The sequence below is a fragment of the Mya arenaria genome, chromosome 3 (genome assembly GCF_026914265.1).
Source record: "Mya arenaria isolate MELC-2E11 chromosome 3, ASM2691426v1".
Taxonomy (NCBI): Eukaryota; Metazoa; Mollusca; class Bivalvia; order Myida; family Myidae; genus Mya; species Mya arenaria.
Window position 1 is genome coordinate 39,196,311 of NC_069124.1, and position 24,646 is coordinate 39,220,956.

The 24,646-nt window shown below is 34.9% G+C and overlaps 1 protein-coding gene across 1 annotated transcript; it reads left to right on the plus strand.

Annotated features, from left to right (window-relative positions):
• The first annotated feature begins 32 nt into the window (after window positions 1-32).
• LOC128227982 (transmembrane protein 184C-like) lies at window positions 33-24,021 on the plus strand. Its single transcript, XM_052938986.1, has 10 exons — window positions 33-387; window positions 2,060-2,096; window positions 7,534-7,739; window positions 8,039-8,113; window positions 12,687-12,780; window positions 13,251-13,363; window positions 13,882-13,981; window positions 14,637-14,730; window positions 22,189-22,406; window positions 22,880-24,021. Exons 1-10 carry the CDS (start codon window positions 146-148, stop codon window positions 23,318-23,320), a joined length of 1,620 nt encoding a protein of 539 aa, XP_052794946.1. The 5' UTR covers window positions 33-145; the 3' UTR covers window positions 23,321-24,021.
• The last annotated feature ends 625 nt before the right edge of the window (window positions 24,022-24,646 follow it).

Genomic DNA, 24,646 nt, shown 5'->3' on the forward strand with positions numbered 1-24,646 from the left:
GATTTTTTTCGTTGAGTGTTCAGTGAGGAGGTCACATGATTTCAACATGGCGGACGACACTAAAATTTAAGGGAAATCTTTCAAATGTTACTTTATTGATAATAACAGTTACATGTTTAAACTGAATTTAATATAAACTTACAAAATGGATTTCATAGCACATTGGAAAAACTGGATAAGGCCTTTGACCATGATGGTTTATTTCATTTTGATGATGATTGCAATTCCACTGTGTATTATAGAACTAACAAGTAACAAGGATAAACATGTAAAAGCATGGTTTACAGGAGGTGTATTTGTGTTGATTGCCGTCCCCTTGTCATTATGGGAAATAATCCTTCACACAATAAATTATACTCAACCACATCTCCAAAAATATATAATTAGGTAAGATGAACTATTATAAAAAGTGATTAACTTTTCAACATGTACCAGAAGAATTTGGATTTAATTATAATTTGCCTTTAACAAAAATGACATTAACTTCCATAGTATAGTATAGTATATATGTGTGGCATTACATTGTGTACAGCTGAAAACCATCAGTTTTTCCACCAATGTGAAAAACATTGGATAATCCGCAGGGCTCTCGCAAGGGGGCGAAGTGGTCGCCTAAAATTCCCAGACTTCGCCCATCATCAAAGCGACATTGACTTCGCCGAAACTTTTAGCACATTGTAAATCTGTCAATCAACGAGTATTTGGCCACTGTCCCGAAAGTTAACAATAAGAATGTACATTGAGAAGACCCTGATCAAAAGATATAAGTTATATTTTAAGTTAATATGCGATAGAAAAGGTGTCACATTTATGAAAAATCTTGTCAAGCATTAATCAAGTTATACAATAATTGATATATGTATTGAACAAACAAAGCAAGACATTTTAAACATTGTTGCTTTTGAAGCAGACAATCATAGCCATCTCGCGCCATTGGCAAGGTGGTGCTAAGAAAATCAATAATATGACGTATTAACAAATATTTGATTGGTTTTAGTGAAATGTTCATGATAAAAAAATGTTTTGTAATCACAAAAATATTTTTTTTTGCTTTATGCACTGTTTACTTACAGTATTTTTGGAGAGATCGCCATTTTGTCTGAACAATTTTCCGAGTTAATTTCTCAACCTCCCGTTATGTATTGCCTATTGGTAAATTTTTCATCAAGGACAGTGATTAAAATGTCATTTGGTTCTTAAATGTCAGCATATTGAATTTTTTTTAGCCAGGGACAAGTAAATAACAGCACAGCTGAATGTGACATTCGTACCCTATCCTGAATGTACCAAATTAAGATTCGTCCCCCTGCACTAAATGTTTTTTTAACAGTTCATTTATGAGGTCATTTTGATTGTTTCAAATGCGATTGTTTCAAATGCTTAGCTGTCTTGGTTTTTGTTTCATTTTAGATTCGTTTTGGAGATAATCTATGTGACATTGACAAATACACTTTTGATGAGCCAAAAATGATATATTATTTTATGAACATTTTATATAGTAATAGCAATCATTTTGAATGTGAATATAAACGGAGGTGTGTGGTATGGTATAGTTTTTGTACCAGGTGTTACGAAAAAGCCCTAAAGTCTCCCCACTCTTCCCTAATTTGACTGAAGGAGATGTCACTTCTCCCAAAATTTTCAGCCTAGTGAGAGCCCTGATCGGAAAACGACAGCCAAATTCACTTTTACACCTGGTTTAAACCTTTCAATGTTTGTCCAAACAGGAAGTGGAGTGGTATGGTGGTGTGGTGAGCACAGTCAGGGGATTAAGACAAACTGCACATTTTGTTGTCTTAATCCCACCGCTGGAGCAGCAGGGTAATATTAAAAATCCCTGTGGTCAGGGATGTTCCAAGTATCGAAATTCTTTGGATTTTTTTTCAGCAAAGTCCATTTCCCAAGTAGCAATCTCATCAGGCCTGTCACAATCCTGCCTGTCTGGAATCACCTGTTGTCTCCAGTCCTAGTATGTGACTACTGCCCACCCTGTGGGGCATAATATTGATAGGTGCATAAAGCAGCAATGTCTAATACATGTTTCAATATACTATTTCAGAATCATCTGGATGGTACCAATTTATGCCCTTAATGCTGTAAGTAGCCACTAGTACTACTATTCTTAAAAAATCATTTGTATACATTGAATAAAACATGGAAACATTATAAATGAGTAAAACAACAAGCATTATTGAATAGATCATGTCAACATTATTCACAAGGGATATCACATTTTCATTGTGGTCTTTGCGGAAGATAATAGTTTGACATATGAAGATACATCTAAATATATCACAGTTTCAAAGAAAGACAATCATTTTAAAAGCAACCATAAATAAATGTATTATATAATTGCACAGACAGGTGACATAATCTAAACGAAAACAAATCACAAAATTGTTATTCTGAAGGTGTAAATTGCTACTACCACTTGGTGCCAAAAAAGGTTCACTAAAGCTCAGCTAAAAGCTTAGCTAAAAGCATAGCTAAAAGCATAGCGGTATTGGCAAAAAAAAGCACAGCTTTTAGGGATAAAAAACACAGCTTTTGAAAAAAAAATACAATAGCATAGCTTTTCCCCCCAAAAAAGCTTAGCTTTTTGTCAAAATAGCTCAGCTTTTGGTCATAATAGCTAAGCTATTTTGGCAAATAGCTTAGCTTTTTTTCTAAAATAGCTTAGCTATTTGCATAAATAGCTAAGCTATTTTTGTTGAAAAAGCCCAGCTTTTTGTGGTATTGGCCAAAAAGCTTAGCTTTTTCAGACAAAAATAGCTACCGGGTAAGCTATTTTGTCAAAAAGCATTTTTTATTTCTGTAAAAGCGCAGCTCTTCATAAAAAAGCGCAGCTAATGGTGGTATTGACCCAAAATAGCTAGCTATTTTGGCTAAAAGCATAGCTTTTTTAGGAAAAAGCGCATCTAAAAGCATAGCTTTTTGGCTGAAAAAGTGCAGCTGACATGTGCTTTTTGTCATTTAATAAAAATAGATCACATAATTATATAAAGTAAAATAATATAGCAATTTCTTCTACTGAAAAAATGATAATGATACCCTGATGTTGCTGTGTAATGTGAAACTGTGTAATATTTTTATTCCACTGATAAAATTTGATTTCTAAAAAACAGTCAGAAAAGCATAAAATAAATGGTTTAAACATTATACTTTATATTGTATTATTTTGTTTAAATCTTCTTTATCTAAAATACAAAAACAACTTTTGTTCTGGTGTTTCTAGTGGAAACTATTACAACATTTTAGAAAGTTTGCTTTATTGTGAATATAATCTATTAAACTTTTATCTACAAATAGGAAATTGACTGTCCCCACATTTTTCTTTGTGTTCTTTTTAGCAGCCTTTTTGCTAAAAGTTCTTAGAGATTCTTTAAACAGCTCTGTATTACACAGAGGGAACTATTTACAACATATTTTTATTAGGGAATTTCTTCATTATGACAAATATTGTACATTATTGACAATTAGTGATTGTTATCTTAAATGAACAACTTGTAAGAAAAGAAACATACCTGATGACTTGAGGAATATTTTCAACTTATCACAAAACATCAATATTTGGAATTATCATGTTCAAAATCATAGTTTATGTTCACCTGATCTAATGATGGTAAAATCATGAATTTATTTCATTAATCCCTTTAATTATCAATGGTTTTTATTTGTGTAAACTCATTACTTCATTAAAATACATCAACATTGTTTAATCTTTTTATAAAAAAAACAAGATTGCTATCCTAATGTTGTTTGAATTTTGGTGCTGAAATTTGATTGGTTAATCTCTGATAACAATCAGCCTCATTAAAAAAGAATTCAGTTTTCTGTTGAAAGGAAATCAAAGTTATATCAATTCTGTACAGTAAGCAGTTAACCATGCAATTAATTATTATTTTAAGAAAATGTATTATTTTGATTGTATAATATTATCAAATTGAAATTATGATTTGATTGATTGGTTAATTCATTATTATTATTATTATTATTATTATTATTATTATTATTATTATTATTATTATTATTATTATTATTATTGTCTATTGATTGATTGATAGATAGATTGATTGACTCGCTGGCTGATTGATTGATTGAATGATTGATTGATTAATTGATTATTCTCACTGAAGTCATTCTTTGGATATTAAGAATTAAAAGACCAAATTTAAATAATGAGAAATGGAACACATTTTTAAAGACTTTTAAAAGGAAAACAATTATTTAATCAAACAGGCATATATTTTAGACACATGCTTTTCTGAAAAAAATACATATCTAACGTTTATTTTCAATTAAGCTCAGTGAGTTATTAATAATCAAAAGCTGGATCTAAGAGCTTAGTATTTTGTTTGAAAAGCTTAGTCTTTAAAGAAATACTTAGTCTATTGAAAGTTTGGAAAAGACATAGCATTTGATGAAAAAGACGAAGCTTTGATGCAAAAGACGCAGCTTTGATGAAAAAGATGAAGGTTTTCTTAGAGGCAATCTTTTACCATATACAAAAGACACAGCTTTAGCTAAGCTTTAAAAAAAACCGCAGCTTTAGCGAAGCTTTCTTTATAAAAAACACATCTCATAAACAAAAAGCGCAGCTTTCGAAAGAAAAGCACAGCTTTTTAGAGTAAAAGACATAGCTTTAGCGAAGCTTTTCTAAAAAAGCGCAGCTTTTGCTAACCTTTCTTAAAAAGCACAGCATTTGCTAAGCTTTTTAAAAAAAGCGTAGCTTAAAAAGCTCAGCTTTTTGAAAAGCATAGCTTTAGCTAAGCTAAAGCTGCGCTTTTCAGGAAGCTGTGCTTATTTTTGGCACGGGACATGATTGTAAAAACTTGTAAAACCTGACACAATATTATCACAGAAGTTGTGTTACAAATTATTCCCATGATAAATGTACTAATCATGACAAGAAACCAAATTAAACTAATAGAATAAAATTAGAATGGCCTTATTCTAACAAGTACGGTTTAAAAGAGGACCAAAAACTTTTTATAGACTTAATATTCCTTATAGCTTGTGGTAACTCTTTCAACAATAAACAACCACAATAGACAAAGGACTTCATATCAAAACTCTTGACCTTTGGGTAGGAAAAGCGACCACTATTGACAAATGAAGATGTATCATTGACACTAGTTGATGGGGTCACTCTAAATGCAGTGCTATAATTATGAACTGAACTAGCAGGGATAAAATGATCAATCATGTAGGAAGGAGCTGTTTTAGAAGATACCTTAAAGTCATGCCACTTGTATCCAATTCAGATAAGTGAAAAGCTCCTTACCAATATGGGTTTTAGAATCAAAAATTAAGACAAATCTAATAAGTTTATTTTTGGTAACCTGTAGCTTGTTTCTCAATTCTTGAGTAATAGAATAAAACTAAACAGTTGAAGCATAGTCAAAATGGCACTGAATAAGAGATATAACCAGCAACTTCTTGGTATGTTGTGTAAGGAAATCACAGTCTCTCTACAAAAACTTTAATCTTGCATTAGCTTTCTTGATAATAGACATAACCATAACGTCAAAACATAATCACTTATCAATGGTTGCACCTAAGTATTTAACGGAATCCTCGGACTCAGTGGAAAGACCTTAACAAGTGACGTTAAGATTACCCTGAGATTTAAGCCTCTGTTTGGGGCCAAATAATATAGTTTTTGTATTACAAAGGTTTAAAGACACATGCTTGTATTAGATTAATTATTATGATTTTTACATTTTAAATATTACATACATTTTTTGAACTTTGAAATAATAAAATTTGTATAAAACGTTGAATTAGATACTTTTTTATCCTCCGCCTTGAAAAGGCGAGGGGATATAGTAATGGTAGGCACGATTCCGTGTGTGTGTGTGTGTGTGTGTGTGTGTGTGTCTGTGTGCGTCCGTCCGGCTCACATTCATTTCTTTGCATCTCCTCTTACATTTCTCATGCGATTTCTACCAAACTTTCACAGATTGATGATCATGAAGTGAAGCAGCGCATATTGTTGGGCTTTCCCGATTCGACCATTTTTGAAAAAGTTATTGCCCTTTGCTTATTTTACATTTAAAATTGATTTCTTCGCAACTCCTCTTACGTTTTTCATGCGATTTCTACCAAACTTTCACAGATTGATGATCATAAAGTGAATCAGTGCATATTGTTGGGCTTTCCTGATTTGACCATTTTTGAAAGAGTTATTGCCCTTTGCTTATTTTACATTTAAAATTGGTTTCTTCGCAACTCCTCTTATTTTTTTCTTGCGATTTCTACCAAACTTTCACAGATTGATGATCATAAAGTGAAGCAGCGCATATTGTCGGGCTTTCCTGATTCGACTATTTTTGAAAGAGTTATTGCCCTTTGCTTATTTAACATTTAAAATTGGTTTCTTCGCAACTGCTCTTACGTTTTTCATGCGGTTTCTACCAAACTTTCACAGATTGATGATCATACAGTGAAGCAGGGCATATTGTCTGGCTTTACTGATTTGACCATTTTTGAAAGAGTTATTGCCCTTTGCTTATTTTACATTTAAAATTGGTTTCTTCACAACTCCTCTTACGTTTTTCATGCGATTTCTACCAAACTTTCACAGATTGATTATCATAAAGTGAAGCAGCGCATATTGTCGGGCTTTCCTGATTCGACTATTTTTGAAAGAGTTATTGCCCTTTGCTTATTTTACATTTAAAATTGGTTTCTTCGCAACTGCTCTTACCCTTTCATGCGATTTCTACCAAACTTTCACAGATTGATGATCATAAAGTGAAGCAGCGCATATTGTCGGGCTTTACTGATTCGACCATTTTTGAAAGAATTATTGCCCTTTGCTTATTTTACGTATAAAATTGGTTTCTTCGCAACTCCTCTTAACGTTTTTCATGCGATTTCTACCAAACTTTCACAGATTGATGATCATAAAGTGAATCAGTGCATATTGTTGGGCTTTCCTGATTTGACCATTTTTGAAAGAGTTATTGCCCTTTGCTTATTTTACATTTAAAATTGGTTTCTTTGCAACTCCACTTACATTGATGACTATTAAGTGATGCAGCGCATATTGTCAGGCTTCTGCAATTTGACCGTATTTGAAAGAGTTATTGCCCTTTCTTAATTTTACGCATTTCTTATGTTCCTGAGAAACTACCCTTACCATTGATTGGCTTTCGTTACAAAAATGCCCCATGAGGCGGGGGATATAGCTGTCTGTGACCGCTCTTGTTATTAATTTATTTAGCCTTGAACGATTTTAAGATTTCAGCAATGTCATGCATATCAAAATAATATTTACAATGTTTTGTATATCATTGGTTTTCATCTTTTTAGATAAAAACAAACACTATTGATCAGTCAACAATGTGAAATGTCAGTTCAAATGTGATCAAGTTAGCATATTGATGGAATATGTGGCAGTTTCGATCAGAGATAGTGAAAATTTTCTATATAGATACACTTCACCATATTAAAACTGCCATCTATGATTGGTGGGTGAAAAAATAACAGTCATTCACCACTCATTTATACTTGCACATGTATTTTCAGTGGTTTGCCTTGAGATTTAAAGAAGCTGCTATATATTTGGACACAATCCGCGAGTGTTATGAAGCATATGTGATCTACAACTTTATGGCATACCTGCTAAGCTATCTCTGGAGCGTTCATCCCCAACTAGAAATAGCAATGCGCAGGAGCAGGCCACAGAAACACCTTATACCATTCTGCTGTTTGCCACCATGGCCAATGGGAAGGTACATGTATTTCTTTAGAGAGTCTTTTATCTTTTTTGTAAAAACATGCACATGAACATATGGTTATTTATAAATAAAACCTTGCTATGCTGGAATTGTTAAAAACATGTTATTTGAAGTTTTGGGCACACTATCTAATATGAAATTCTCTTAAATGTACAAATAAAGGTTTTTCTTAATAATGATATTAAAGTAAAATTGTTTGATTACAAGACTTGTTACTCAAGCTAGTTAAAATAATTATTAATAAATGTTTATTTCATCACTAACTATTATGGCAGTCTTTGTTTAAATTTCAGTAAAATGTTGCAGCGCTGTAAACATGGAGTGTTACAGTACACAGTTGTCAGACCAATAACTACCATCATAGCATTGTGAGTATATTACAGTACGCAGTTGTCAGACCATTAACTACCACCATAGCATTGTGAGGATATTACAGTACGCAGTTGTCAGACCATTAACTACCATCATAGCATTGTGAGTGTATTACAGTACACAGTTTTCAGACCAATAAGTACCATCAAAGCATTGTGAGTATATTACAGTACGCAGTTATCAGACCATTAACTACAATCATAGCATTGTGAGTATATAACAGTACGCAGTTGTCAGACCATTAACTACCATCATAACATTGTGGTGATATTACAGTACACTGTTGTCAGACCATTAACTACCATCATTGCATTGTGAGTGTATTACAGTATTCAGTTGTCAGACCATTAACTACCATCATAGCATTGTGATTGTATTACAGTACACAGTTGTCAGACCAATAACTACCATCATAGCATTGTGAGTATATTACAGTACACAGTTGTCAGACCATTAACTACCATCATAGTATTGTGAGTATATTACAGTACACAGTTGTCAGACCATTAACTACCATCATAGCATTGTGAGTATATTACAGTACGCAGTTGTCAGACCATTAACTACCATCATAGCATTGTGAGTGTATTACAGTACGCAGTTGTCAGACCAATAACTACCATCATAGCATTGTGAGTATATTTCAATATGCTGTTGTCGGACCAATAACTACCACCATAGCATTATGAGTATATTTTAGCACACAGTTTGTTTTCGGCATTTTATATTTATGGAAAAGAATGGCCTATATTTGAAATGTTGTTTACCATTGGACAAATCAGTTTGAGCTTGCCCATTCAGAATGCAGCAATAACGAAGACTAGGGCATTGTTAACATTAAAAAACAAGAAACACCTTATTGCAACAAAACCAGGTTTTAAATGATTGATTGAAGAACTTTATTTATACCGTAGTAACAGTCACGTTGAACCTAGGGGCACCAAATGCAATCCCATTAAAGGTCACCCAATAAACTCATCCAACATACCAATGTTGGTCACAATATGTAAACCCTAACTAATGTTATTATACCCCCACAAACGAAGTTTGAGGGGGTATATAGGAGTGAGCTTGTCGGTCGGTCGGTCGGTCGGTCTGTCTGTCTGTCTGTCTGTCTGTCGGTCGGTCTGTCAGTTTTCTTGGTTTCCGGACGATAACTCATGAAAGAATAGACAGATTTGAAAAAATTTTGGTACACAGGTGTAACATCAGAAGATACAGGTCAAATTCGATATTGGGGCTGGTGGGGCCAAGGTCAAGGTCACTGTTACCGGGTACTAAAAATAGAAAAATGGTTTCCGGACGATAACTCATGAAAGGCTTGACAAATTTGAACAATTTTTGGTACACAGGTGTAACATCAGAAGAAACAGGTCAAGTTCGATATTGGGGCTAGTGGGGCCAATGTCAAGGTCACTGTTACTAAAAATAGAAAAACGGTTTCCGGACGATAACTCATGAAAGGCTAGACAGATTTGAACAATTTTTGGTACACATGTGTAACATCAGAAGATACAGGTCAAGTTCGATATTGGGGCTGGTGGGGCCAAGGTCAAGGTCACTGTTACTAAAAATAGAAAAATGGTTTCCGGACGATAACTCATGAAAGGCTTGACAAATTTGAACAATTTTTGGTACACAGGTGTAACATCAGAAGATACTGGTCAAGTTCGATATTGGGGCTGGTGGGGCCAAGGTCAAGGTCACTGTTACTAAAAATAGAAAAACGGTTTCCGGACGATAACTCATGAAAGGCTAGACAGATTTGAACAATTTTTGGTACACAGGTGTAACATCAGAAGATACAGGTCAAGTTCGATATTGGGGCTGGTGGGGCCAAGGTCAAGGTCATTGTTACTTAAAATAGAAAAATGGTTTCCAGACGATAACTCATGAAAGGCTTGACAGATTTGAACAATTTTTGGTACACAGGTGTAACATCAGAAGATACCGGTCAAGTTTGATATTGGGGCTGGTGGGGCCAAGGTCAAGGTCACTGTTACTAAAAATAGAAAAACGGTTTCCGGACGATAACTCATGAAAGACTAGACAGATTTGAACAATTTTTGGTACACAGGTGTAACATCAGAAGATACAGTTTGGTACACAGGTGTAACATCAGAAGATATAGATCAAGTTCGATATTGGGGCTGGTGGGGCCAAAGTCAAGGTCACTGTTACTAAAAATAGGAAAATGGTTTCCAGACGATAACTCATGAACAGTTTGACAGATATGAACAATTTTTAGTACACAGGTGTAACATCAGAAGATACAGGTCAAGTTCGATAATCGAGCTGGTGGGGCCAAAGTCAAGGTCACTGTTACTAAAAATAGAAAAACGGTTTCCGGACGATAAATCATGAAAGGCTTGACAGATTTGAACAGTTTTTGGTACACAGGTGTTACATCAGAAGATACAGGTCAAGTTCTATATTGGGGCTGGTGGGGCCAAGGTCAAGGTCACTGTTACTTAAAATAGAAAAACGGTTTCCGGACGATAACTCATGAACAGCTAGTTTTTCTTGTCAGCAGTGTAACTTCTAAATTACTCAACAGATTTAAATAATACAATACATGCATGATAAAAGAAGATGCAGTGTGCAGTAACCTTGGAGTTATGGCCTCTTTTCAAAGGAATGGTTTGCCATTCCTGTGTCCAGGCGGCATTTGGGGGTATTCATCACTCCTGTGTCAGCTCTAGTTCAGTTTCAAACCTTTTCTTTAAATAACAGTGACCTTTACTTTGACCCTATAGTTGCCAAACACAATCCCATGAAAGGTATCCATAAACTCTTCCTATATACCAAGCTTGGTCACAATATGTCAACCCTAACTTCAGTACCAACCATTTTTAGCTCGACTATTCGAAGAATAAGGAGAGCTATACTACTCACCCTGGCGTCGGTGGTAGCGTCGGTGTTGGCGTCACATCTTGGTTAAGGTTTTGCATGTAAGCACCTTTAAGTCATTATCTCAGTAAATACATCAGTTATTGCATTGAAACTTTGGATATGTATTCCCAACCATCTTACATACTAAAATAATGAAGTTAGATAACAATTATTTGAATATAATGCAAATAATAGGCCTTTATTATTCGACTTAGAAATTCTGGTTAAGGTTTTGCGTGTAAGCACACATAGGTTAATATCTCAGCAACTACTTGAGGTATTGCATTGAGACTTTATACAATGGAAGTCAACCATCCAACCTACTTAATTAACCAAGTTAGATAACTCTAGTTTGCATTTAATGCAACATAATTGCCCTTTATTATTCGACTTAGAAATTCTGGTTAAGGTTTTGCATGTTACCACATTTAAGTCAATATCTCAGCAAATATATCATGTATTGCATTGAAAAATTAGATATGTATTCCCAGATAACACTTTTTTGAATATAATGCAAATTATGGGCCTTTATTATTTGACTAAGAAATTCTGGTTAAGGTTTTGCATGTAAACACACATAGGTTAATATCTCAGCAATTACTTGATGGATTGCAATGATACTTTATACAATGGTACTCAACCATCTACTTATATAACCAAGTAAATTAACTCCAGTTTGCATTAAATTAAAATAATGGCCCCTTTTTTATTCGACATAGAAATTCTGGTTAAGGTTTTGCATGTAACCACTTTTAAGTCAATACCTCAGCGAATACGTCATGTATTGCATTGAAAATTTACACACAGGCTCCCATCTATTTAACCTTCTTATTTAATCAAGTAAGATAACTCTGTATTTTATAATATATAATTTTTGCCCCTTTATTATGCGACTTAGAAATTCTGGTTAAGGTCTTGCATGTTAGCACACATAGGATAATATCTCAGCAACTATTTGATGTATTGCATTGAGACTTTATACAATGGTATTCAACCACCCAACTTAATTGGATAACCAAGTTAGATAACTGTATTTTGCAAATAATGGCCCTTTATTATTAGACTTAAATATTCTTGTTAATATTTTGCATGGAACCACATTTATGTTTATATCTCAGCACACCATCTATTGCATTGAAATCTAATCTAACAGTGATCCAAGCATGTTTCGCCAAAACTTTTCAATCCTTACATTGAAAAGCGGCGGAATAGTCGAGCACGCTGTCTCTGTGACAGTTCTTGTTCTATTTTTAGTAACAGTGACCTTGACCCTAGGGACCCAAACACAATTACATGAAAGATCTCCATAAGCTCTATCTATATACCAAGTTTGGTTGCAATATACCAACCCTAAATTATGTTATTCAGTACCAACCATTTTTTTTTATTTTGTGTAACAGTAATCTAGACCTTATTCCTAGGGGCCTCCAAACACAATCCCATAAAAGGTCTCCATACACTCTTCCTTAATACCAAGTTTGGTGGCAATATGTCGACCCTAACTATAGTTATTCAGTACCAACTGATTTTCTAATTTTAGTAACAGTGACCTTGACCTTGAGCCTAGGGGCACCAAAAGCAATTCCATGAAAAGTCTTTTACTCTTTATGCATTTAACTGTCTTTGCTGTTTAGGGATATTTATATGATTTGAACAAAACTTATTCTTTTACTCCAGAATATGTGAGGTAAATGGTGTATATCACGAAGGGAAATTCAGTGGAAAAGCAGGTTGGACATACCTTGTTATTATAAATAACATCTCTCAGATTGTAAGTAATACCTTAACCTTGTTACCATGTAATTTCCTACCATACATATGCTTTACAAACTTATGAAATGTTAAATGCATAAAAATACAATTGTAAGTATTTTAAGCATTGCTTTGGTAATTGTAATGATTGATTGATTCTGCTAGAAGTACATGTTTAAATTACATGACTTTGCATCCGAGAGTGTTGTTTAGGGCTTGTTGGTTGAATATGTCTACTGGAAGCACATAACATTGTGCTTAGTGTGAGTTTCTTTGCTGCTTTTATGTGATGCTTCAACAGTTATATTGAATTAAGTTTGTTTTCGTCACTGTTTGGAAATAAACGATGGAATGATTTTTGCATATTCTTTCTTTATTACCAAAAGGATATGTTGTCACCAGGCGTCCAATATTCACATAATTGTACTACATGAATTAAACAATGAAGATTGTAAAATGAAACCAAATAAACTTGTCTTGTACTTTCAGTGGGCGATGTACTGTTTGGTGCTGTTTTACCGAGCTACCCGGCAAATGCTGGCCCCTATCAAACCTATTCCCAAGTTTCTGTGTGTCAAGTTTGTTGTCTTCTTCTCATTCTGGTAAGATTTTGATTTATTTTTTTATTCATATTTATTTAGGGTAATCCATCCATTATGAATAAAAAAAATGCTACAGGAAAAGTTTCATTTTTAGGTTACAAATTGCTAAGTTAAAAGTTTTCAAACAGTTATTTTTCTATATCCTGGGTGACCGTGTCTTATTAAGACTGTCAAAATATTGTCTTGTTTGTAATCAACTATTGTTCATAGTCGCCTACCTGCCCAAAATATTGCAATGAGTGTGGGATGAACAAGTGAAGGATTTCTGTTTGAATAAAGTCAAAGTGTTGTTATAGTCTTGATGTCGTCATCGGCGTCGTCATGAAAACCTTCAACTGAAAAAAAATATCAAGATTTCAAATTAAACTCTATACACATATAAGCACATATATAACATGGCCATTAACTTTTGCTTAAATAGTTGTCGACTTATACCCCTTGTTAGATTAAAAAAAGAGTGATGGAATCCGCTCCAGAGTACTCTTTTTTTGGAGAAATGAATGACATTTCTATTGTAGGCAGTCAGTGCTAATAGCAGGGTTTGTTAAGCTAAAAGTGATTCCCTCTGAGACTGAGTTCTATCCTGATGGTGAAGATGCTATTGGCAAAGCTATTCAGGTAAAGATTTGATATTAAATTGTAAAAATCAGTTTTAGCTCTTCTGATTTTTATATATGAAAGAAGTGGAGGTTTTGTCATAGCCTTGGATTTGTCGCATCATCGACATCATGGTGCAAACACTTTAACCTTGACCATAACTCAAATAAAAGTTGGTATACATGTTGTCAAAGACAATAGGCACATGTTAATGTGCAAAAATGTTTATGTCATTCAGTAGTAGGGACTACTTAAAAGTCATTTAATATAATGATATAAACGCTTGTACACTACAATACATATTTATAGCAAGTCATACAACCCAAACTAAGGTGTAAGTTATGTTTTGTGCCTAAATTATCTAAGAAAAAAAATGAACTGGCAATTTGCTTGTGTTCCTTTTGGTAAACATTTGAAAGATTATGCAATTATGTTAAAATATTGTGCTTTCCCAACGAGTAATTTGTTTCTGTTTCTACTGAGTTTTACCCTTAATACCTTCCCAAAACATAAGCTTTCTTCAAATGAGTTTTCCCAAACAATTGGCAGGCATATAGGGTACTTTGATTAGCTGGCCAGTAGTTGAACAAGGCATTTACTGTTGTTAAAATAGTAATTGATGGAATTCAACCTTCTGAAATATACTAAGTGATGTACCTTGTACATTCTATTTCAGGATTTCCTTATCTGTATAGAGATGTTCATTGCAGCTGTGATGCACTACTTTGCCTTCTCACACAAGCCATTCATCAATGAAGCTGCTCCTCAAGGTGGTTATATTTGTATGGGGATTTATTTTATTCAAATATAATCATACTGTTTCAATGATAAATTCAAATGAATTTCAATGAAAGTTCAAAATCATCTAACTACTTCACTTTGAGTGCTTGAAAAATAACATGTATATCCCACACATGATTACAGTAAAACTGTGGTTGTTCAAACAAGCGGTCATTCGAGAACCGGCGGTCCCTGAAGGTCGGAGCTTGGTCCCAAACATATTTCCTTCTATTTTCATATAAAATATACCTACGCTGCATCGAACCTAAAAATGTCGAGGAGTCGAGCAATATAGTCGGTCCCAAGTACACAAATCATGCACAAAACCTTATGGCTCCCTCGAGGTCATAATTTCACACTTTTTCCCAAACGCGTGTTCCAAAATAAACAAACAATTGCTTGAAATTTTATTGAAAGGTTTTAAAATTTTCGCAAGTTGTAAAAATTGCAATGACAGTTGAAAGGCACTTTGATAAGGTGTGAAAAACCATTTATCACTGTTTACGCATGACTGATAGTAGTTGATAAGGGCATTTGAGAAGATAATTAACCCATTTCATTCGGGATACACCTTTTGGTGTAGTTACCCTTTACATTCGGGATACACCAAAAGGCGTAGTTTTTGACGTACTCAACTTCAAGTTCATTTACTTTCACTTTCGATTAATTGTTTCCGGTTTAAACGTATTCCGGTATTAGCGGAAGTTATGCGCAGCAAGATGCGCAGAAAATTATAATGCGGAAGTGATCGAAAAAATTAGAAATTGACTTAAATTAAAGCTGTTTTTTTACGATTTCGTTGCGATTTGCGGGTGGAAATGAATAGGACTTTAGACTTGAGTGATGGTAGTGACATAGAAGTTGATAGTGATGCAGATGATGTGAACTTGTTAGGTACAAACCTGGAAGACGTCGATAGAGATCGTAACAACAACGAAACATTGAATGATGACATTTGGTTGAGGTTTTTTGATGACGATCAAGACTACCAGGATGATTTCGAGGGGTTTCAAAATGATTGGGTGACGGAGATGTTCAGCCCAAGGTTGCCCAACGGGTATACTAAGCGTGGTGGTCCAGCAGAACTTCACCCTGAGGAAGCCAGGCCAGCACACTACTTTGACTTGTTATGGGGCCAAGATTTCTGGGACTTATTGGTTGAGGAAACTAACCGCTACGCCGACCAACAGCGAGCTGAAAATCCCCCATCCAGGTTTGCACCAAAGTGGACACCAGTTGACAGACCCACCATGAAGGCATTTGTTGGCTTGACATTTGTAATGGGCATCCTAAGGCTGCCAGCAAGGAATGACTACTGGCGAACTAGCAAGAGAATGTTTACAACCTCTTTCAACAGCATCATGCCGAGGGATCGCTTCAACCTCATCTGGCGCTACCTTCACCTGACGGACAACCAGCAACCACAAGAAACTCCTGACAAACTGCGAAAGATAAGACCAATGATGACCTACCTAAACGACAAATTCATGAATGCATACACACCCTATGGAAATGTGACAGTTGATGAGAGTATGGTCAAGTTCAAGGGACGTTTGGGGTTTCGCCAGTACCTTCCGTCAAAGCCAATCAAGTGGGGAATTAAACTTTGGGCCCTGGCAGAGAGTACCACTGGCTACCTCCACAGATTCCAGATATACACAGGGAGAGAAGAAGGTGTGCAGGGGAAAGGGCTCTCCCACAGAGTAGTTCATGAACTCACAAGCCATCTTAGGTTTTCTAATGTACGTGTTTTCATGGACAACTTCTACTCAAGTCCCGACTTGTTTACTTCACTGTTGAATGTTGGAATTTATGCATGTGGGACGGTACGTTCCAATCGGAAAGGTCTGCCTCCACAACTCCTCCCCAAGAATGTCAAACTTCCCAAGCATGAGTTCAAAGTGGCCCAGAAGGATGATGTTATGGCTTGCTGCTGGCAGGACACCAAGCCAGTGATGGTGCTCTCTTCATTCCATGATCCAGATGCTGTTGGGACCGTCAATCGAAGATCGGGGAATCCACAACAACAGCGTGTGCGGGTTCCAAAGGCCATCGAGGACTACCAGCGACACATGAAAGGGGTGGATCTGTTTGATCAGATGGTGGGATACTATATGCCCAACCATCGATCACGGAAGTGGTGGCGGCGTCTGTTTCACCACATGCAGATGTCTGCTGCACATAACGCCTACATCATTGCACATGATAGCAATCCTGAGGTCATTCAGCGGGAATGGCCTCAGTTCCAGGATTTCGTGGAAGACCTTGCCGAGGACTTGATAGGAAATTATAAGGCTTCTCGTGCAGCCCCATTGACGAACATTGAAAACTTGCCACCTGTTCCATGGGAACAACATGAAATCAAATCAAAACTGTTTGAAAAGAAAAAGTCCTGCATGGAATGTCGCTCAAGGGCAGCCGTCGGTATCCGCGTACGAGCTACACAGAGCGGATGCTCAACATGTAATGTGCCTGTGTGTAAGGACTGTGTGGCGAGACATGTTCAGCGTGTGTAATAGTGCTGTAAATATTCATGTGGAGAACTGATTTAGTTTGTGTTTTATAGAAATGTTTGTACATAATGGTTTATTTTTATAAAAGTCTAAAACAGTTAATAATTTTCTAAGTTTTCCTTTTTTAATTTTTTTTTAAATATTATTGAGATGATCTATCTTTACTTTGCATAATTCATGAAAAATACTATGTTCATAGACAATTAAATATATTCAATTGACTAAATTTTACCCCAACATTTTTTTTATTTTTTTTGTCAAATTCAGAAGAAAAAAAAATCCGACACAGTTGATATAAATTGTCATAACTTTTGTTGTATTTTAAATATTTTCATAATTTTTTCTGCATAATGAAGATAAATGAATTTAAAATATTTCCCTCATTCATACATGTGCCTTTTATGTTGTAATTATGTGTGATATTTTGCTTTGAAATATTTATTTATTTATTTTTTTATTTTTTTTCATCCATTGTCACATGTTCAACTTCCAATTACTTTATTATTTAAAATAACTTGCAAATAAAATTTACATAAATCTGTGCAGATTTTTATTTCCTTTCTAAAAATGTATACTTTATTGGGTATTTTACCAGTAATAAAGATTTTATCAGTGTTTATACAACACATGGGTTATAAACTGCCAGATGGCTTATCAGTTATTGGAAAATGCCCATATATTCAAGGTATCATATCTAACTGGGTCTCAGAATGAAATGGGTTAAGAGAAGTTAATGACAAGGAGTTAATTGTGAGAAATGTAAATTAGAAATAAATATATGAATAAACACTACCATATCGATTCAACATCGGCATCTCTGAAAAGAATTCCTTCTTGTCACTTTGCTTTGCAATATGGCAATTTTGTAAAAATAAACATTTCTATTTATTAATTTATTGAGATTTATTTTACATTTAGTATACGACAGCCTTTGAACATATGAGAGATTTCCACAACGCAACACATAATCGGTGTCTTAGTAAACAGTCGGTTTGACGACTTCAAACTTAAAGTACACTGAAAGATATTTCATAACAGACTGGAAAATTGAAATTCTGGTCGTTCAAAACATCAGTTCCCTCGAGGTTTTGGATCGGTCCCCTGCGTCCTTGAGCGATAGCAGTTTTACTGTACATAGAACATACACTATTCATAAATTATTTTAATTAACTTGAAAAAATATCAATACAACACTTGCTAAATTTGACATGATGTCTATGACTAACAGGCAGACATCTTTTTTCAGAGTTTTTTTGTATATATATCATACTTCAACACTGCTGGACAGCAACAGTATTGTTATTATCATCATTCCCAACCATGAGGGTTGAAGACAATCACTGAACAAAGCCTGTATAAACCATCAGCCTTCTAAGCCACAGTGGCAAGCATTTGTCTTCCCTCATTGTCAACTTGTAGGACAGTGCTAGAATCTGCTCCACTCAAAAACTTGGCACATAGCCCAGGGAATCCTTGTAGTTCATGGTCTTGAAATGAAGACAAGACTGGGCCTACTTCTTAAAGGGGCTGTACTCTGTATGAAGAAATAGCGAAAAAAAAGAAGAAAATTGTCAAAAACTGACATAAACTCGGTATCGATGTGTACAATGCATTGAAACTTACTTACTGAAGTACCACATAGTTTACAATTAAATTACTTTTCACAGTTTTTACGTATTTTTCCATTAAAAAAGATTACTATGTATGTCTACCTAGTAGAATTAATTCCTTATGCATGATTGGCTAGTCGATGTTATCACATGATATTACCAAGTTAGGTATATAGCTTAAATATTCCAATCTTTTTTTTGGTGCCAATCTGGTGTACAGTCCCTTTAAAATTCTTACCCCACCAGGACTGATAACAGTCTTTTGACCTGAATCACGGATTTGCCAGTAGGTTTGTATACCTTTATAGATTTTATTTATAAGCTGGCCATCCCTTGTGTACTGGTACAGTTAATTTATTTGAGCTTATTAAGGTCTGCCTGCGCCTATTGGCTGCATTATGGTTTGACCTTGCAGTGACCCCATTACAACTTAAATTGTGTTTAAATGCCATTTGTATCATAAGATAAAATTGACTGCAATTTGCAGTCAAATCCAGATATTAGAATATTTGAAGAAACAGAGTGAGATACATGTACAAGAGATCTGTGTGCGATACCCTAGCTCTTTGCAAAGATACCTCTTTTTTAACATGCTCATTTTAAAGCACCAAAAACAAGGGATACAACTTTTCTGGGTTTAACCAGTACTGAGTACATCACTTTTTCAGGGTATTACCCTTTTTAATATCAATGCTAGGCAGCTACTGGTACAATATTTTAACGTCCTTGGGTTTGACGTGGCCGAGGTTTGAATCGGTGACTCCCCACCCAAAGCTAATGTTCTACCACTGAGCTATCGGGGCAGTTCTGGTACAGACCACCATTTAAGACTAAATACAGCTGGCCGTTATGGTGGGCTATTGAGGTGCGTTAGTGGTCTGTTGGGAACATTGCTTCCTTCTTATCATTAGCTATGGCTACTTCATTGCTGTACATGGGACACAAGTGTTAAGGAGGTGAAAGAAGATCAAAGTGAGGGATGACTTCATACTGACTGTTCAGAATCTTTACTTTCTTGATTTTATAGTCAGCAATAATATAGTAACCACTTGGCAACTCACATAATACGTACAATATGGCATTTTATCTTTATCCTCCTTTAATTCTTAACATTATCATGTCTTGAACTATGAGCCCTATCAACAAAGTCTTTTGGCATGTAAAGAACATTTTAAACATGGCCAAGTCTGTTAAGGTTTCTAAAAAATGGCAATGCACTTCCATCCGAATTGAATTGTATTCCTTCTTGGGCATTTCTGTATTTCTTGCACAAGACTTTTGGCTTCACCCCACTTGTCCTGATATTTTCTGATTCCAATGCTAAAATTTATCTCCTTGTGATTGTCAGAAATCTGCTGGAGCTTTTCCATCATTGACTTGAGTTGATCATGTATTTAGGCATTATTGTCCATATCATCTTTAATAGACTTTTTTAAATATTCCATCAAACTATCCAAGTGTTGAAATGTTAACTTCTCAAGCTGATCTAGAATCTTGTTTATTTCCTTGCTGAGAGCCTTGATTGAGCCAATGATTTTATTGTATTAATTCTTGTGGGAGACTTGATCTTTCATCCTAGTATTCTTGAACTCATCCAGTCTGCTCCTCATCTTGTACTCTGCTGCTGGTAGCTGTTTGAGCTCTGGTGTTTTCGGGCTATGTTGGTGACTGATGTTGCTACACAGTCTGGATTACATAGACTCATGACAGTGCCTAAGTGCCCACTGGTAAATTTGTCATTACTGCATGCAGCCATCATTTAAAAAGTTGTGTCCATCCAACTTTAGTCTGATTATGATAAGACTTTTGGGTATTTTAAATATTTTGATGAAGTAAATCTTATTTTTGAAGTTTATTTATGAAATGAGTCTATATAGAAATTATGAGACTCGGGGTCAGACAAATTCAGAACCAAAGGGCACAATTTGTATACACTTGATAGAGGCCTCTAGCTGGTGCAAATACGTAAGTTCTATGCCTTCTTGTTTCAGAAATTTATTAACCATATGGGTCTGTATAGAAACGAAGGCCACAATTTGAACAAACAAGGTGGAAGACTCGAGCTGATGCTCCATAACATAATAGCTAAGGTTCATAGATAGCAGTTTAAAACAATAATAAAAAATAATATTTTGTTCAAAAATAAAAATTTTAGTACTCAGTTGATTATGTTGTTAATGGAACTTTAAGAGGTTTATGCAAGGATCTTTCAGGACATGTTTCAAGCCAACCGTCCAAGCATTTTAAGAGATGAAGACTTTTTAAGAAACAGTGGACAACAAACAGTCAAAACAGCTCACCATGAGCTCTTTATTTTGTTTTCAACATGCAATATATCATTCTAGGCAATAATGTACAGGTACAACTATGGCATGTTTGATGAACATTAGTTCTCATGTTCTGTATCATGGTCTGGACTCAAAATAAAGGAATTTTTTTGGAACTCAGTGGTTCTCTTGTGATCTTCATTTATTACGAGTTGTTCACCTCAAGTATTTAACATGTCAGTGCATCACTGATACATAGGTGTTCCATCTCATGATACAATTTCATGGCATTTTTATATGCCTGTTGTAAGATATGATGTATTATGAATACACCTGCAGTGTGAGGTCAGCAGGGGCCACGGTTGGATGGGCTGCGTTCACTAACTTGTCCTCGCTCTAACTAAAGAGTCTTTGTCAGATCATCACCAAACTTTGACAATTTGAGTATGAGGACAATAACTCGTCCAAATTTGATAACCAGCCATGTCAATCCAGTTACTTCCAAGTCAAGGCCTTTGATTTGCTTAGATAACACAAATTTTATATTGTCTGGATTTTAGCTTGAGAAGCTTTTGTTGGATCATTACCTAATTTGGACAGTATGTGTGCGGGCACAATATCTCAGCCAAGTTTGGATAATGTTCCCCTGGTCCTTTGCGAGTTATTGTCCTTGAATTGCATATACCGGTAAATAAAGTAATACACCAAATTGATTTTGGCCATGCTGTCACTTGAGAAGCTGAGTAACTTGTTCACATCACCAAACTAGGACAATATGTATATGTACAGAATATATTGTTAAGGAACTATAAACAGCTAGGTTGCCCTAATCAGTTGAGATTTATGTCCTTTGAATTGCTTAAATTGCACAAACATTAAAAAAATTGATGGGAATATCTTGTGACCGTTTGCCACTCTTGTTTTAAATAATATCATTTTCCAGATTTTTTTGTGAGGATTATAAATTGGCATTCTTCTCTTGTACGCACCGTAACTGTAATCCTCTAGTACAATATACCGGTAAGCAATTAATATCATAAATTCCATTTTGTTTCCAGGTAACTGTTGCCAGTCCTTCATGTCAATGTGGAACATCCAAGATGTCAGGGACGATGTTGTTGAGCATGTAAAGGTCGTTACCACGACAATGAAGAAGACAGTGAGTGGACCGTTCCGCACCCTGCTTCAGAATGAGTCGACCCCACTCTTGGCATCAGGGGAGACAAGTAGTAGTGGGGCCATGCAAAACGTGAATGAATTCACTGCTTCACTGCAGGTGAAGTAAAAACTGATATTTAATAGTATTTCTAAAGAAAAGTTAATTTAATTTTTTGATTGAAAGATTTTTGTCAGGGAAATTTTGTGGGCAAAACACTTCATGTTTTTTATCCATAGAACAGACAGACACTTACTGCTATTTTTTTGTCTGTTTAATAATGTTCTGCCTAATCTTATGTGTACTGATGCTATGCATTTGACATAAAGGATATGTATTTGCTGAAAAGTATAAAGTTTTACTGACTAAAGTATTTGTTTTAAAATGATACAATGGTTTAATCACAGAATTGTTTGTTCAGAAGCTGTGAAAGTGTGCCCAATTATTATTGTCTATTATATAATTACCAACATAAAACAATGCCAAGCTGAAATGCAATGCTAAATTGCCTTGAGGAACATCCTAAAACGTAAGTTTTTCTTTGTCATGAATTCAAAATTTTAGGATAAATGAATGGCTTCTATATTCTCCAGTCCATGCCCATGCAGGGAGATACTTACCAGATGCAAGCTGACACCCAGAGCACAGACTGGGATGTAACAAGCATAGACAGATGGCAAGAACAACGCTCAAAAGACACAAAATCAGTCACCTCTAGCATGCACAACTACCTGGACTCCTCAAGTATGGAGAACCAACCTGTTCAGTCACAAACTATAGAGCATTTGGCTGACTCAGACGAGCATTACAAAAGCAAGCAGCTGACTGATGTAGATGAAAATGGGGAACATGTGCAAGGTAGTGAAAATAAGAGGACTGCGAGTGAGAATGAAAGAGTCATGGTTATAAGTGAAACCGTAATTAAAGGGTCCAAAGAAAATGATATTCAAGAAAATTGTGATACTGATTCCACGTCAGAAAAGCCGTTGATTGACTTTGAGAATGGGGAAAATCAAAGTGAAACTGATGAATGACATATTGATGTACATGTCTAGTGCAAAGATATAATCTTCCAAAATACAGCTTGATTATTTATTATTTATATCAAATATGATTTGAATTTCTTTGTGCTGTATACCAGTTTATATCTTACTCAGGGTTATGCGTTTAAGAAAGTGTACTGCAATATACATTTTTTTAAATTACACCCATTCGTTTTGCAAGTAGCTCAATCTTTGCTTACTGCAGATAGACGATTCATGTGGGTATATTACTAATAAATACTGGTAGAATTTTAAAATGTTGTTCAGTGTAAAATGCTGCACAAACAAAAGCTTAATTTCATGAATGAAATGGCTGTGGAAAACATTAAATCATGGAGCCCGTAATATTTGTTATGGTAATTTTATCGTTATTATTGTATACTTGTATATTAAAAGTATCACTACCAATATGTTATAATTATCTCTGCAATGTACATGTATTTTTTCAGTTCTTATCAGAGCTCATGATTAATTAGAGAAATAGTTGTTATACAACACTTTTTGTAGTACATGTACACATCAAATCAAAGTGATAAAGTTTTATAATGAGATGTATGTTTGTAGATATGTTTTGATTCCCACCTTAATTGCATGGTTCTGCATTGTGTTGTTTGCAATGTAATTTGTTCAGTCTTTCTGTTAATAAAATAATATTATTTTCATACATTACAATAAAGCAACTTATAAAACATTGTAACATACTTTCTTTTATGACCTGACACATAACAGTTAACATTTTGTTACATTCTAGTCATGTGACCAGTGGTGGAAAAATTGATCTAACATCCCAAATGAAAGATGAGTCACAGGCAAAGATACTCAAATTCAAAATGGTTTAATCTATATATTTTTTCGATTAATATTATGATATATCAAATAGCAGAAAATCAAAGTATTTGAAAAAATGTACTATAAATTCAAACTCTTTAAAATGCGATGTTCTTAGGAACTTTTTAAAAGGTATGCAAAAGAAAGTGTATTTTTGTTCCAAATGGAATAAAATCCACCCCATGGCAAGCTTTGTTACTAACTTTTGTATGTGCCCCCCCCCTGGTCGGACTTATCCACCTGCACTGGCATCACCTGACAGATACTTACTTTCTGGGAATATGCTTCTGAATTAACATTCATTGAAACAAGAAGCATTTTGGCGGTATTGTTCATATACATCATCTATTAAAGGCTTAATGCTACATGGAGCATTTTTTGTAAGTGCATGTGCAGCCTGTGGGTTAATATCATTAGCTCTACTTTGTCGTAACCACTACGCGCGGCGGACCCTGAATTTCACCAAAATGAGCCTCTGAAATTCTTCAT